Source organism: Schistocerca americana, chromosome 4 (assembly GCF_021461395.2).
Source record: "Schistocerca americana isolate TAMUIC-IGC-003095 chromosome 4, iqSchAmer2.1, whole genome shotgun sequence".
Classification (NCBI taxonomy): Eukaryota; Metazoa; Arthropoda; class Insecta; order Orthoptera; family Acrididae; genus Schistocerca; species Schistocerca americana.
In genome coordinates, this window is record NC_060122.1 from 479732183 (window position 1) to 479747463 (window position 15281).

The window sequence follows — 15281 nt, forward strand, 5'->3', positions numbered from 1 at the left end:
ATTTTTTTTCTTACTTTTTTGACCAAACAATCACCTCTAAATGATGAGGAGATTCGCCAAAAATGAAACTTGTTTCGGATTCCACATTAAACTGTAGGTCGCCATTTCGCGATTGTACAACTGGCTAGGGAGACGCATTTCACCGAAGTGACGTCCAATGGAAACACACCAGGACATTGAGTCCTGAGAATCTGTACATATACACATACATTATCCTTCTATTCATGTTATAAATTGAACTTCCGCGTAGCGTCTTTTTTCTGTGTGTACGTGACAGTTACTATCATAAACTAGTGCAGGGATTTTTAAATTCGCGGTGCATTGGCGCGTCTGCCCAGTCGACAAATGAGCGTCCAAGGAAGCCTTTGATGCAAGGCCCGCATTGTTAAGAGGACTGCGGTCTGGCAGTCCGCTCCCGCCTTTAGGCGTTGCAGTACGTCAGCAAGTGGGATGTCCTGCTTAAATCGTTTAATTCATATGAAACAGGCAGTGTTCCGTTACCTAATGTTGTTCCCTGATTTTTTAGCATAGCTCTTCGCACTGCCCCTTAATCCTTATCATTCCAGGTGCAGTCTCACAGACCCCTAGCGTTTACTGTTATTCTGTTGATAATCTTAAGCGCGCGACAGCTACGGTCTCGGGTTCGAATCCTACCTCGGGCATGGATCTGTGTGATGTCCTTAGGTTAGTTAGGTTTAAGTAGTTCTAAGTTCTAGGGGACTAATGACCTCAGATGTTAAGTCTCATAGTGCTCAGAGCCATTTGAAACATTTTTGATAATCTTAGGGGTGGGGTAGGAGATTACAGCGTTGTTTAATTGTTCTTTCTCTGTCGTGGGTTCCTTTCTCAGCATCCAATTGAACAAGACGTGGACCTCTACTATTACTGCTTCTTCCATGCCAGCAGTTTCTGAGACAGCACTTGGGACTTTGGGTTATGGATTCAATAGCAAGAGCATAATTTAATCATAGCTAACACTTGGTTTAAGAATCATGAAAGAATGTTGAATGCGTGAAAGTGGCCTGGAGACACTGGAAGGTTTCAGGTAGATTACATAATGAGATAGAGATTTAGGAATCAAGTTTTAAATTGTAAGACAATTCAAGGGGCAGATATGGACTCTGACCACAATCTGTTGATTATGAACTGTGCATTAAAACTGAGGAAACTGAAAAAAGGTGGGAATTTAAGGAGATGGGACCTGGATAAACTGGAAGAACCAGAAGTTGTAGAGAGTTTCAGAGAGAGCATTTGGGAACGATTGACAGGAACAGGGAAAAGAAATACAGTAGAAGAATAATGGGTGGCTTTGAGAGATGAAATAGTGAAGGCAGCAGAGGATCAAGTAGGTACAAAGACGAGGGCTCATAGAAATCCTTGGGTAACAGAAGAGATACTGAATTTAAATGATGATAGGAGAAAATATAAAAATGCACTAAATAAAGCAGGCAAAAAGGAATACAAATGTCTCAAAAATGAGATCGACAGAAAGTGCAAAATGGTTAAGCAGGGATAGCTAGAGGACAAATGTAAGGCTGTAGAAGCATATATCACTAGGGGTACAGGAAAATTAAAGAGACCTTTGGAGAAAAGAGAACCACTTGTGTGAATATCAAGAGCTCAGATGGAAAACCAGTTCTAAGCAAAGAAGGGAAATCAGAAATATGGAAGGAGTATATAGAGGGTCTGTACAAGGCGATGTACTTGAAGTCAATCTTTTGGAAATGAAAGAGGACGTAGATGAAGATGAAATGGGAGATATGATACTGCGTGAAGAATTTGACAGGGCACTGAAAGACATAAGTCGAGACCGAGCGAGGGGGAGCAGTGGTTAGCACACTGGACTCGCATTCGGGAGGACGACGGTTAAATCCCGCGTCCAGCCATCCTGATTTAGGTTTTCCGTGATTTCCCTAAATCGCTTCAGGCAGATACCAGGATGGTTCCATTGACAGGTCACGGCCGACTTCCTTCCCCATCCTTCCCTAATCCGATGAGACCGATGACCTCACTGTTTGGTCTCTTTCCCCAAATCAACCCAACCCAACCCCTAAGTCGAAACAACGCCCCAAGAGTAGATAACATTCCATTAGAACTACTGACAGCCTTGGGAGAACCAGGATTGACAAAATTCTACCATCTGGTGAGCAAGATGTATGAGACAGGCGAAATATCCGCAGACTTCGAGAGGAATATAATAATGCCAATCCCAAAGAAAGCAGGTGTTGACAGCTGTGAAAATTACCGAACTATCAGTTTAGTAAGTCACGACTACAAAATACTGACACGAATTCTTTACAGACGAATGGAAAAGCTGTTGAAACCGACCTTGGGGAAGATCAGTTCGGATTCCGTAGAAATGTTGGAATACGTGAGGCAATGCTGACGCTACGACTTATCTTAGAAGATAGACTAAGGAAAGGCAAACGTACGTTTCTAGCATTTGTAGACTTAGAGAAAGCTTTTGACAATATCGATTGGAATACTCTTTCAAATTCTGAAGGTGGCAGGGGTCAAACACAAGGAGCGAAAGGAAATTTACAATTTTTACGGAACCAGATGCCAGTTATAAGAGTCGAGGGTGCATGAAAGGGAAGCAGTGGTTGGAAAAGGAGTGAGACAGGGTTGTAGCCTATCCCCAACGTTATGCAATCTATGTATTGAGCAAGCAGTAAAGGAGAGAAAAGAAAAATTTGGAGTAGAAATTAAAATCCATGGAAAAGAAATAAAAACTTTGAGGTTCGCCGATAGCATTGGAATTCTGTCAGAGACAGCAAAGGACCTGGAAGAGCAGTTGAACAGAATGGACAGTGTCTTCAAAGGAGGATATAAGATGAATACCAACAAAAGCAAAACTAGGATAATGGATTGTAATCTAATTAAATCAGGTGATTCTGAGGGAATTAGATTAGGAAATGAGACACATAAAGTAGTAGATGAGTTTTGCTATTTGGATATGAAACATGGACGATAAAGAATTTAGACAAGAAGAGAATGGAAGCTTTCGAAATGTATTACTACAGAAGAATGCTGAAGATTAGATGGGTAGATCACGTAACTAATGAGCAGGTACTAAACAGAATTGGGGAGAAGAGGAATTTGTGACACAACTTGACTAGAAGAAGGGATCGGTTGGCAGGACATATTCTGAGGCATCAAGGGATCACCAATTTAGTACTGGAGGGCAGCGTGGAGGGTAAAAATCGTAGAGGGAGACCAAGAGATGAATACACTAAACAAAAGGATGTAGAGAGCAATAGCTACTTGGAGATGAAGAAGCTGGCACAGGATAGAGTAGCATGGAGAGCTGCATCAACCAGTCTCTCTACTGAAGACCACAACAACAACTGCCAGGTCTGTGTCCACTATTCGTATTACAGACCCTGACTTTGAGGGCACTGCTATAAAATGGTTTGACGACGGTTTAGGAAGTGATGTTGGATAATGTAGTGACAACGAAATTGTAAGTGGGCGTAATTCAGAATAGGAGCATTGTGGAAGTGAAGACGAATTGTTTTGCTACCTGTGAATACCTTGAATGAAAGAATTGATCAGAGTGATGAAGAAAGAAGTGTAGAGACTGAACCTTTAACTAAAGGTTCTGCTGGGAATACATTAGGTCGTTAAAGCCTCTTCCAACAATGGCGAATGGCATTGTTTCTCAGTATGTTGGACATAAGTGGGGTGAATGTGTTTGTCCTTGACAATTCCCATAAAGAAAATAGTCAGTTGTGTCGCTATATTTTTTTGCAGAAGCTTGAAAACCATTTGGTAATACCACAGATAAAAAGCGAGTCAACAGTTATCACATATTCCGTGAGCTTCACGCATCCATTCATCGTGTTCTCGGTGTAGCAGAACCAAGAGTAGAAGTCGTAGAGCGATTGGCAAAACGCAAAACATGCTCGACCTGCGGCCCAAAATAGCAGAGGAAGACGCCTGATATTTGCCATTGTTGTAAGGCGCCAATCTAACTTGAATTCCTTACAAAAATTTCCTGCGAGCGCGAAGAAAACATCTGAAAAGGAAACTGAAAACCGAAGGTACTAGTGTACTTTTTTTTTAAGTCTTATGGTAGTTTTTATGTTTTTATTAATACATGTATAATAAAAATAAATAAAAATATAGCAAAAAATAAAATTTAGAGTGCAATGCATTTGCGTTTTGATAGCAGTAACATTATCACGTAATATTACTTTCTTTTTGTGCAGTTTCGTGTTTATATGCGCTCCTACGTAATGTGTATCCACAGGGCGTGTCGCCCGTAATTGAAGTGTCATGATGATCTCTCCATTGGTAAAAGATTCCGGAGTAGTCCCCCATTCGGATCTCTGGGAGGGACTGCCGAGGGGGCGAAGTGAAATGCAAAGGCTCAATCTAGATATAATAGGGGGCAGTGAAGTGAAGCGGAAAGAAGACAAGGATTTCTGGTCAGATGAGTATAGGGTAATATTAACAGCAGCATAAAATGGTGTAACAGGAGTAGGATTCGTTATGAATAGGAAGGTAGGGCAGAGGGTGTGTTACTGTGAACAGTTCAGTGACCGGGTTGTTCTAATCAGAATCGACAGCAGACCAACACCGACAACGATAGTTCAGGTATACATGCCGACGTCGCAAGCTGAAGATGAAGATATAGAGAAAGTGTATGAGGATATTGAAAGGGTAATACAGTATGTGAAGAGGGACGAAAATCTAAGTCATGGGGGACTGGAATGCAGTTGTAGGGGAAGGAGCAGAAGAAATGGTTTCAGGAGAATATGGGCTTGGGGCAAGGACTGAGAGAGGAGAAAGACTAATTGAGTTCTGTAACAAGTTTCAGATAGTAATAGCGAATACCCTGGTCAAGAATCACAAGAGGAGGAGGTATATTTGAAAAAGGCCGGGTGATACGGGAAGGTTTCAGTTAGATTACATCATGGTCAGACAGAGATTCCGAAATCAGATACTGGATTAGATCACAATATAGTAGTGATGAAGAGTATGCTGAAGTTTAAGACGTTAGTCACGAAGAATCAATACGCAAAGAAGTGGGAAACGGAAGAACTAAGGAATGACGAGAACGCTTGAAGTTCTCTAAGGCTACAGATACAGCAATAAGGAATAGCTCAGCAGTCAGTACAGTTGAAGAAGAATGAACATCTCTAAAAAAGGGACATCACAGAAGTTGAGAAGGAAAACTTAGGTACAAAGAAGGTAACTACGAAGAAACCACGGGTAACAGAAGAAATACTTCAGTTGATTGATGAAAGGAAGAAGTAAAAACTCGGGAATAAAGAAATCCAAGTCGCTGAGGAATGAAATAAATAGGAAGGGCAGGGAAGGTAAGACGAACTGCCTGCAGGAAAAATGTGAAAACATCGAAAAAGAAATGATTGTCGGAGGGACAGACTCAACATACAGGAAAGTCAAAACAACCTTCGGTGAAATTAAAAGCAAGGGTGGTAACATTAAGAGAGCAACGGGAATTCCACTGCTAACTGCAGAGGAGAGAGCGAATAGGTGGAGAGAGTACATAGAGAGCCTCTATGAGGGGGAAGATTTGTCTGATGTGATAGAAGAAGAAACAGGAATCGATTTAGACGAGATAGGGGATCTAGTATTAGAATCAGAAGTTAAAAGAATTCTGGAGGACTTAAGATCAAATAAGGCAGAAGGGATAGATAACATTCCATCAGAATTTCTAAACTCGTTGAGGGAAGTGGCAACAAAACGACTATACACGTTGGTGTGTAGAACATATGAGTCTGGCGATGTACCATCCGACTTTCGGAAGAACATCATCCACTCAATTCCGAAGACGGCAAGAGCTGACAAGCGCGAGAATTATCGCTGAATCAGCTTAACAGCTCATGCGCCCAAGCTGCTTACTAGAATAATATACGGAAGAATGGTAAAGAAAATTGAAGATGCGCTAGATGACGATCAATTTGGCTTTAGGAAAAGTAAAGGCACGAGAGGCAATTCTGACGTTACGGTTAATAATGGAAGCAAGACTAAAGAAAAGTCATAGGATTTGACGACCTGGAAAAAGCGCTCGACAATGTAAAATGGTGCAAGATGTTCGGAATTCTGAAAAAAGTAGGAGTAAGCTATAGGCAGAGACAATATGTACAGCAGTCAAGAGGGAATAACAAGCGTGAACGATCAAGAACGAAGTGCTCGTATTAAAAAGGGCGTAAGACAAGGATATAGCCTTTCGCGGCTACTGTTCAATCTGTACATCGAGAAAGCAATGATGGAAATAAAAGAAAGGTTCAGTAGAAAGAATATAAATTATAGGTTTCACTGATGACATTGCTATCCTGAGTGAAAGTGAAGAAGAATTACATGATCCGCTGAACGGAATGAACAGTCTAATGAGCACACAGTATAGACTGAGAGTAAATCGAAGAAAGACGAAGGTAATGAGAAGACTGCGAAACTTAACATCAGGATTGATGGTCACGAAGTAGACGAAGTTAAGGAATTCTGCTACCTAGGCAGTAAAATAACCAATGACGGACCGAGCAGGGAGGACATCAAAAGCAGACTAGCTACGGCAAAAAAGGCATTCCTGGCCAAGATAAGTCTAGTAATATCAAATATCGGCATTAATTTGAGGAAGAAATTTCTGAGAATGTACGTCTGGAGTACAGCACTGTATGGTAGTGAAACATGGACTGTGGGAAAATCGGAACCGTAGAGAATCGAAACATTTGCGATGTGGTGCTACAGACGAATGTTGATAATTATGTGGAGAGGTAAGGTAGGGAATGAGGAGGTTCTACGTAGAATCGGAGGGGAGAGGAATATGTAGAAAACACTGATAAGGAGAAGGTACAGGATGATGGGACATCTGTTAAGACATGATGGAATGACTTCCATGGTACCAGGGGGAGCTGCAGAAGGCAGAAACTGTAGAGGAAGATACGGATTGGAACACATCCAGCAAATAATTGAGGACGTAGGTTACAAGTTCTTCTCTGAGATGAAGAATTTAGCGCAGGAGAGGAATTCGAGGTGTGCCGCATCAAACCAGTCTCATGACAAAAAAAAAGGCTCCTTTCGTAAAAATAAACTAAAAAATTTATTTGAATATACTTTTTGTGTGGTTTTAATGTAACCTTATACATAAAAAACTGAAGTGTTTCATAGAAATTACTGAATGCAATTTTTATGGGTATTTAATTAAAGCAGACTGTCAGACTGCACCTGGAAAAGAAAGTGACAAAAAATGACCTGGTAGCTAAGGCTTAAATAAAATTACCGCTGCCCCGGACAGTTCGTCCGGCTGTAGATGCTTAGTGCAACCCGTGTGAAGCCGGGACGGGTCATACACACACACACACACACACACACACACACACACACACACACACACATATATATATATATATATATATATATATATATATATACCATATTCTGTTGTATTTTAACATTTCTAACATTTTTGTATTGATTTACGTTTTTATATGCTTTTAGCCCTTTTCTCTCCACGACGTCAGCCTGCATCAACCAATTAATTTTAAACATGATCTGCATACGAATAGAATCGGCGATCTGTGAGTGTCCCCGAAATCAATTTTTATCCGCTGAAGTCATACTGAAAATTTGTCTTCAGTGTACAATTTGAAATCGTACTTGAAATTGTTTTAATGCAAATTCGATTCATAAGAGAGTGTCTAATTCTCACGTCGGAGGAAAGGAAGGTGCCTCCATTGAGAAGGGGTCGGTTCTAGAGAGTTTGTCAATGAGCTAAGGCAACTGCTAGAAGAGGGACGGGGGCAACAGTTTGCGTTTCAGTTTAGCAGCTTGAGCTGACACTGTGCATCCCCCGTTCTAAGAAGTAGTGTGTTGGCAATACTGACGACGTCGAAGTTGAAGAGGAGCAAGCAGTTTTTATTTTGTGCTGAATAAAAATAAACGTCTATTACGCATAGTTGCTCTTTGTCATTGAAACCGTTAAAATCACCTCATTAGAAGCCGTGGACTTGCAACTCGGGACGAAAGGACTGCAAAAAGAAAGAGGAGTGTATTCACGGGAGATACGGATTTGACCGAAACTGTTAAACGGGGGCTCGACTTTATGGCAGCAAGTGATGGTAGGCACGTCTCACCTTGCCGACGAGCGGCGCCTTGTTCTCCTGGGGCGGCATGTTGATGGGCTGCGGCGTGGGCTGCGCCAGCTGCGGCAGGTTCAGCTGCTGCGCCAGCATCGCGTCGTCGTGCGACGGCAGCACCACCTTCTCCGTCACCACCGGCTCCACCTCCGGCTCCGGCGGGAAGTCATACCTGCACACGCAACGCTAACGTCAACGGCAGCGTGGTCAACGATTCTCTGAACCGTCGTCTCTAGCGACTCGTCATCGAAACTAAAGTATCGATACTTGAGACGTGAGTAGTGTCGTAAGGAAAGTATCGAGATCATTAAAGTATCGAAAGAAAAGCATACATGCCTTGAAGTATTTATTATTACACTACTGGCCATTAAAATTGCTACACCAACAAGAAATACAGATGATAAACAGGTATTCATTGGACAAATATATTATGCTAGAACTGACATGTGATTACATTTTCACGCAATTTGGGTGCTTAGATCCTGAGAAATCAGTACCCAGAACAACCACCTCTGTCCGTAATAACAGCCTTGATACGCCTGGGCACTGAGTCAAACAGAGCTTGGATGGCGTGTACAGGTACAGCTGCCCAGGCAGCTTCAACACGGTACCACAGTTCATCAAGAGCAGTGACAGGCGTATTGTGACGAGCCAGTTGCTCGGCCACCATTGACCAGATGTTTTCAATTGGTGAGAGAACTGAAGAATGTGCTAGCCAGGGCAGCAGTCGAACATTTTCTGTATCCAGAAACGGCTGGTCCCGGCGGAGGTTCGAGTTCTCCCTCGGGCATGGGTGTGTGTGTTTGTCCTTAGATTAATTTAGGTTAAGTAGTGTGTAAGCATAGGGACTGATAACCTTAGCAGTTAAGTCCCATAAGATTTCACACTCATTTGAACATTTTGTATCGAGAAAGGCCAGTACGAGACCTGCAACATGCGGTCGTGAATTATCCTGCTGAAACGTAAGTTTCGCAGGGATGGAATGAAGGGTAGAGCCACGGGTCGTAACACATCTGAAATGTAACGTCTATTGTTCAAAGCGCCGTCAATGCGAACAAGTGGTGACCGAGACGTGTAACCAATGGCAACCCGTACCATCACGCTGGGTGATACGCCAGTATGGCGATGACGAATACACGTGCGTTCACCGCGATATCGCCAAACACGGATGCGACCATCATGATGTTGTAAACAGAACCTGGATTCATCCGAAAAAATGACGTTTTGCCATTCGTGCACCCAGGTTCGTCGTTGAGTACACCATCGCCGGCGCTCCTGTCTGTGATGCAGCGTCAAGGGTAACCGCAGCCATGGTCTCCGAGCTGATAGTTCATAGTGCTGCAAACGTCGTCGAACTGTTCGTGCAAATGGTTGTTGTCTTGCAAACGTCCCCATCTGTTGACTCAGGAATCGAGACGTGGCTGCACGATCCGTTACAGCCATGCGGATAAGATGCCTGTCATCTCGACTGCTAGTGATATGAGGCCGTTGGGATCCAGCCCGGCGTTCCGTAAACCCTCCTGAACCTACCGATTCCATCTTCTGCTAACAGTCATTGGATCTCGACCAACGCGAGCAGCAATGTCGCAATACGATGAACCGCAATCGCGATAGGCTACAATCCGACCTTTATCAAAGTCGGAAACGTGATGCTATGCATTTCTCCTTCTTACACGAGGCATCACAACAACGTTTCACCAGGCAACGTCGGTTAACTGCTGTTTGTGTATGAGAAATCGGTTGGAAACTTTCCTCGTGTCAGCACGTTGTATGTGTCGCCACCGGCGCCAACCTTGTGCGAATGCTTTGAAAAGCTAATCATTTCCATATCACAGCATCTTCTTCCTGTCGGTTAAATTTCGCGTCTGGAGCAGGTCATCTTCGTGGTGTAGCATTTTTAATGGTGTATTATATCGGTTTTAGAACGCCTTTCGTCGTTGTCTGGTGCTCGGTTTTCATGATTCTCTATCGTACCAATGATCTTCTCTTAACTCTCTTTGTATTACTGTTCTTACAATTTCCTCTTCCCAAGTTTTCCTCGGCCTTCCACCTTTTCTTCGAATCAGTTGGATGCTGGATAGTTCTGCCAAACTAGTAGATATTTTTTTCTCTGCATGTCAAGTTCTAAGCCTCATTGTTTATATTTTTTCTGTTGTTTTCCTGGCATGTATTCTACATCATGTTTTTTGTTAGCAATAACGACTTGATCGTCCACAAATTGCAGTGTACACAAGCAGGTTTCAACTACGAGGGTGAGTCAAATGAAAACCTTAAATTTGTAATAACAAATCGAAGTTTCGCGCCGTTATCCTGTAAGTTGGTAAGCGTTCTACAAACAGCGTGCAGAATGGCCTGTAGGTGGGAGCATAGTGCAGATGCACACATACCGTCGCAGTATCAGTATAAAGATGGACGCCCCACTTGCGACTTGCACCAGGGAAGAACAGCGTTCTGTTATTCGGTTTTTGCGTAGTAAAGGGGTGAAACCTTTTGAAATTCATCGACGAATGAAGGTTCAGTACGGTGATGCATGTTTGTCACAGCAGCAAGTCTACGAATGGAGTAGGAAGTTCGCAAATGGTGTGACTTCAGTGGAAGATGCTCCTCGTCCAGGTCAGGCACAACGAGTTGTGACTCCACAGAACACGCAGTGGATAGCACACTGGACTCGCATTCGGGAGGACGACGGATCAATCCCGTCTCCGGCCATCCTGATTTAGGTTTTCCGTGATTTCCCTAAATCATTTCAGGAAAATGTCGGGATGGTTCCTTTGAAAGGGCACGGCCGATTTCCTTCCCAATCCTTCCCTAACCCGAGCTTGCGCTCCGTCTCTAATGACCTCGTTGTCGACGGGACGTTAAACACTAACCACCACCACCACTCCACAGAACATTGCAGCAGTTGAAACCATAGTGAAGGAAAACCGCCGAGTGACACTGAATGACATTGCAGCATGTTTACAGATTAGTCAGCACACCACATTGTGCATGATGTGCTCCAGTTTCACAAAGTGTCTGCAAGATGGGTGCCACGGCAGCTGACTCCTGAAATGAGAGAACGGCGTGTTGATGCTTGTGAAGAACTTCTTCGGCCCTTTGAACGAGAAGGTGATGGCTTCCTTGCAAGAATCGTTACTGGGGACGAAACCTGGGTTCACTTCCACCAACCGGAAACGAAGGGAGCGAGCAAGGAATGGCGCCATTCCTCATCACCAAAACCAAAGAAGTTTTGAACAGAACCGTCAGCAGAGAAGGTTATGTTGACTCTCTTTTGGGACGAAAAAGCGTCATTCTGGAGCATTACTTGCCTAGAGGGACCACTGTCACCAGTGCATCATACGAAGATCTCCTAAAAAATCATCTGCGGCCTGCAATCAAATTAAGTGACGTGTATTACTGTCAGCAGGTGTCCCTTTGTAACATGACAATACAAGGCCCCACACTGCCCATACAATAGTTGCAATAATCACAGACCTGTATTTTGAGTGCCGTCCTCATCCACTATACTCACCAGACCTAGCACCAAGTGATTTCCATATGTTTGGACCACTCAAAGACGCAATGAGAGGAAAGAAGTTCCGTTCTGATGAAGAGGTACGCCACGCGGTGCATGAGTGGTTGCGCGAACTACCAAAAGAATTTTTTTTCTAAAGGTATTTATGCACTTTGTAAGCGCTGGAGGACTTGCACTGAGCCTGGGGTAGATTGTGTTGAAAAGTGATACAGCTTTGTACCACTTCTGCACAATAAATAATATTTAAAAAAATATTTAAGGTTTTCATTTGACTCACCCTCGTATATCCGTGTCCATTCCTCTTCATTTATAGCTTTTGATACATATATTTTAATCAAGTATTGACACTTTGATGTAAAGATTAGAGTAGATACTCACTATCGCATCCCTGTTTCTGTAATCTATCTATAATAAAAACAATCGATTTTTTCACAAATTTTAAATACAGTAATACGAGCATAAAAACAAGCAAAGTTCGTATTTTCGTTGCAGAATCCAGTTTTAAAAAAAATTCAATTTTAAATATGAAATTACAGCAGAAATATGGTACTATGGCACAGATTATTAGAAAAAGGGGTGAATAATACATAGACGTAAATAAATTAAATCTTACCTAAACTTCCCATTCTTCCTCCCTACAGGCACTCAAGAAAACAGCCTAAAACTCCATATTTTTAAAAGTATTTAAAGCAGATCGCACTGATAGTGCATGATTTCCTAGGACACTTTTTAATACAGTAATTTCTGAAACTCGATTATTTCAAAACTACATTTTTTTTGCTTACACCCTTCTTTCATCCATGTCGTCATGTATTTATGCCAACAAACATGTAACGTCCTATGCACTCTATTGAGCACATAAGTTTATCTTTTATGTTCTTCATGGTTTTCAAACCATTTTTGAATCTCACTTCATTACTATCAAGTTCATCAAAATACTGCCAAGTTTACTTATTGGTAGGCGCCATTCTCTTTGCTGAGTCGGCACTTATTGCATTTAAAGTGTTTTAAACAACAATACAAAAAACAAGCAAGTAATTCTAATCGTAAAAGTAAGGAGAATCCAAGTGAAAGAACTGCGAAAGAAACGTTGCCAAGGTTGGCGAAGCGTCGTAAATGTTAGTCATGCGGTCAAAGCTTTGAATAAATGATAAAAATGGAATAAATCATTACGAGGATCATTCGATATGATACCCGCTATAAAACAGTGATATCAGTAAAATAATCAATCGAAAAGCGTCGAGTAAAATACTATTGGTGTCGAGATGAAAATAGTCGATAGCAAGCAGTATCGCTAATTTTCTCGTGGCTCTAGTCAAGTCTAATTCACTGCTATCCTCGATCTGGGAACTCTTGAACCCAGGGACAGGCGAGGGACGGGAGTGAACGATATTTTATAATGTTGTGCTGTAACAGAAGTATCCTTTATTGTATCAAGACGTATATGCTGTTCAAATTTACTTTACGATTGGCAGTTCGGCAGTAATACGTAGAGACATGAAGCGAAATTGCTGCCCCCCCCCCCCCCCCCACTCCCCTCACACTCGTGTCCCACGACAGAACACAAGCGATGTCTTACATTTCATTCAGCTCGCTCAAACTCACAATTATTCAACGCACAAAGATGCTGAGCTGTCTTTGGGATCTATAGACCTCTAGGTTGAATCTGAACCTGTGATGTGAGTCCTAACAGACTAAGAGGTAAAACTGAAAATCATTGCCATGAAGTTTTTGATGAAGCGAACGTGGAAAGAAAGAAATGCGTTGGAGTTTAGCACTCCCTTGCGTGGTTCCACTCACACGTTCAGGCTGCCTCGTGGTGGCGTGTGGATTGAGTGTTGCCGTTGCTAGAATGTTTTGCACTAAATACTTTTTCTCCACATAATCTCTGCTTCACTACGGAGGAACAGAAAGCTGTCTCCTCTGCCTTCAAGTTTGGATTGGGAGAAAAGGAAATAGTACACAAAGGAAAGGCATGTATAGGAAGTTTATACGGTCAGATTCCTACTTTAAACCAACAACTGTCTCACTCTAGCACAACAAGAGATGGGGTTACGTGCCTTGCTATAAGGGATTGTACCATCTGTGGCACTGAAAGCCCTTTTTCTCAATTTGTAAATCTCAAGCTAATCCTTAGTCAAAGCAGATCTATGGGGAACAGATTAGATCCGCTTTACACTATCGACTTGCTGCTATTTATGGACGTGAATAGTGAGCAGGGACGGGACGAGGAGATTAGTATTTAAAGTTCCGTTAACAGCGAGGTCATTAGAGACGAAGCACAAGCTCGGATTAGGGAAAGATGGAGAAGGAAAGCGATCGTGCCTCTTCGAAGGATCCGTCCCGAAAATTGCCTTAAGCGATTTAGGGAAATCATGGGAAACCTAAATCAGGGTGGCCGGATGCGGATTTGAACCGTTGTCCTCTAGGTTGCAAGTACAGTGTGCTAACCACCGCGCTATCCCGCTTGGTGACTTCGGAATTAGTAGCCTTTTTGCCATATGCAGCGCATACTTCAACATTCGTCGGTCACATTTTAGAAGAAAACAATCCGAAGTGTAGTTTTCTGTTTTCGTGAAAGATCAAGTTCCTTTGGGTCTAGTTAAAAATTATATGTAGATGTGAAATGCTGAAATTTATCGTATTCCCAGTAGATTTGGATTCATCTGCACAGGTATTACCATAAGGATATTAGAATTTCGCAGTGAAGAACATAAGCGGAAGTATATAAGGGAATCAGACACAAATGGGTAACCGTATAGGCGACTTTGACCAAGGACAAATTGTTATGGCGTGGCGGTTGGCGACGAGCATTTCGGAAAAGGCGAAGCTGGTCGGTTATCCCTGTGCAATTGTCTATGAAAAGTAGTTGAGGGACAGTGAAAATATAAAATGGAGGATGCAGGCTCGCCAGCTCTGTAAAGCATGATAGGCGCCCATCTGTGGCAAATCTGACGACGCTGGAGGCGAAAGAAACGTTCAGCGTACCTTTTTGAACAATGGGCCCCGCAGGATACGTGTTCGCATATTGACCCAAAGATATCGTCACTTACGATTGCAGTGAGTATAACGTCATTGCGATTGGACCACAAATAAGTGGAAACATCACGTTTCTTGTGTACTAGGTCCATGGTCGTGTGTGGATACGCTTTCATCCAGGTGACCAGCTGTACGAAACGTAAAGAAATATTATGTTACGGGTAGAGGTTTACCTGGGCTACCATGGGACCTGCGGTAGTAATCGAAGGCATCACCGCAGCTGTGGATCCCCTGTAATTATATCGTGCTTGATGTCATCCCAGACGGGGACGGTATCTTCCAACACGATAACAGCGCATCTTGCAAGGACAAAGAGTGCTGTAGAGGTTTGGGAGCGTAACAATAAACTCAAATCGATGTCTTGGCCACCACCGTCACCAGAACTGACCCCTACGGAGCACATCTCGGACGCTATCTTGTGCCAATGACGCGCACACAAACTCCGGTGCGTAATTTACGGGAGCTGACTGTCCTGCTCCTGACATCTGGTTCCATACACTTCCGAAAACCTACCTAGGACTTGTATAACCCATGCCACTCCGCATCGCTGTTGTATTGCGTTCCAAATGTGGACCAATATGCTATTACACAGGTGATCATAATGTATTGGCTCATCAGTGTAT

General features: G+C 42.8%; 1 protein-coding gene across 1 annotated transcript in view; it reads right to left on the minus strand.

Moving 5' to 3' along the window:
- Positions 1–15281, minus strand: part of LOC124613563 (major facilitator superfamily domain-containing protein 6) — a 370141-nt gene that overhangs the window by 107536 nt on the left and 247324 nt on the right. Inside the window, exon 5 of the mRNA XM_047142277.1 lies at positions 8103–8277. Coding sequence (XP_046998233.1) covers positions 8103–8277 — 175 coding nt within the window. The remainder of the gene's footprint in view (positions 1–8102; positions 8278–15281) is intronic.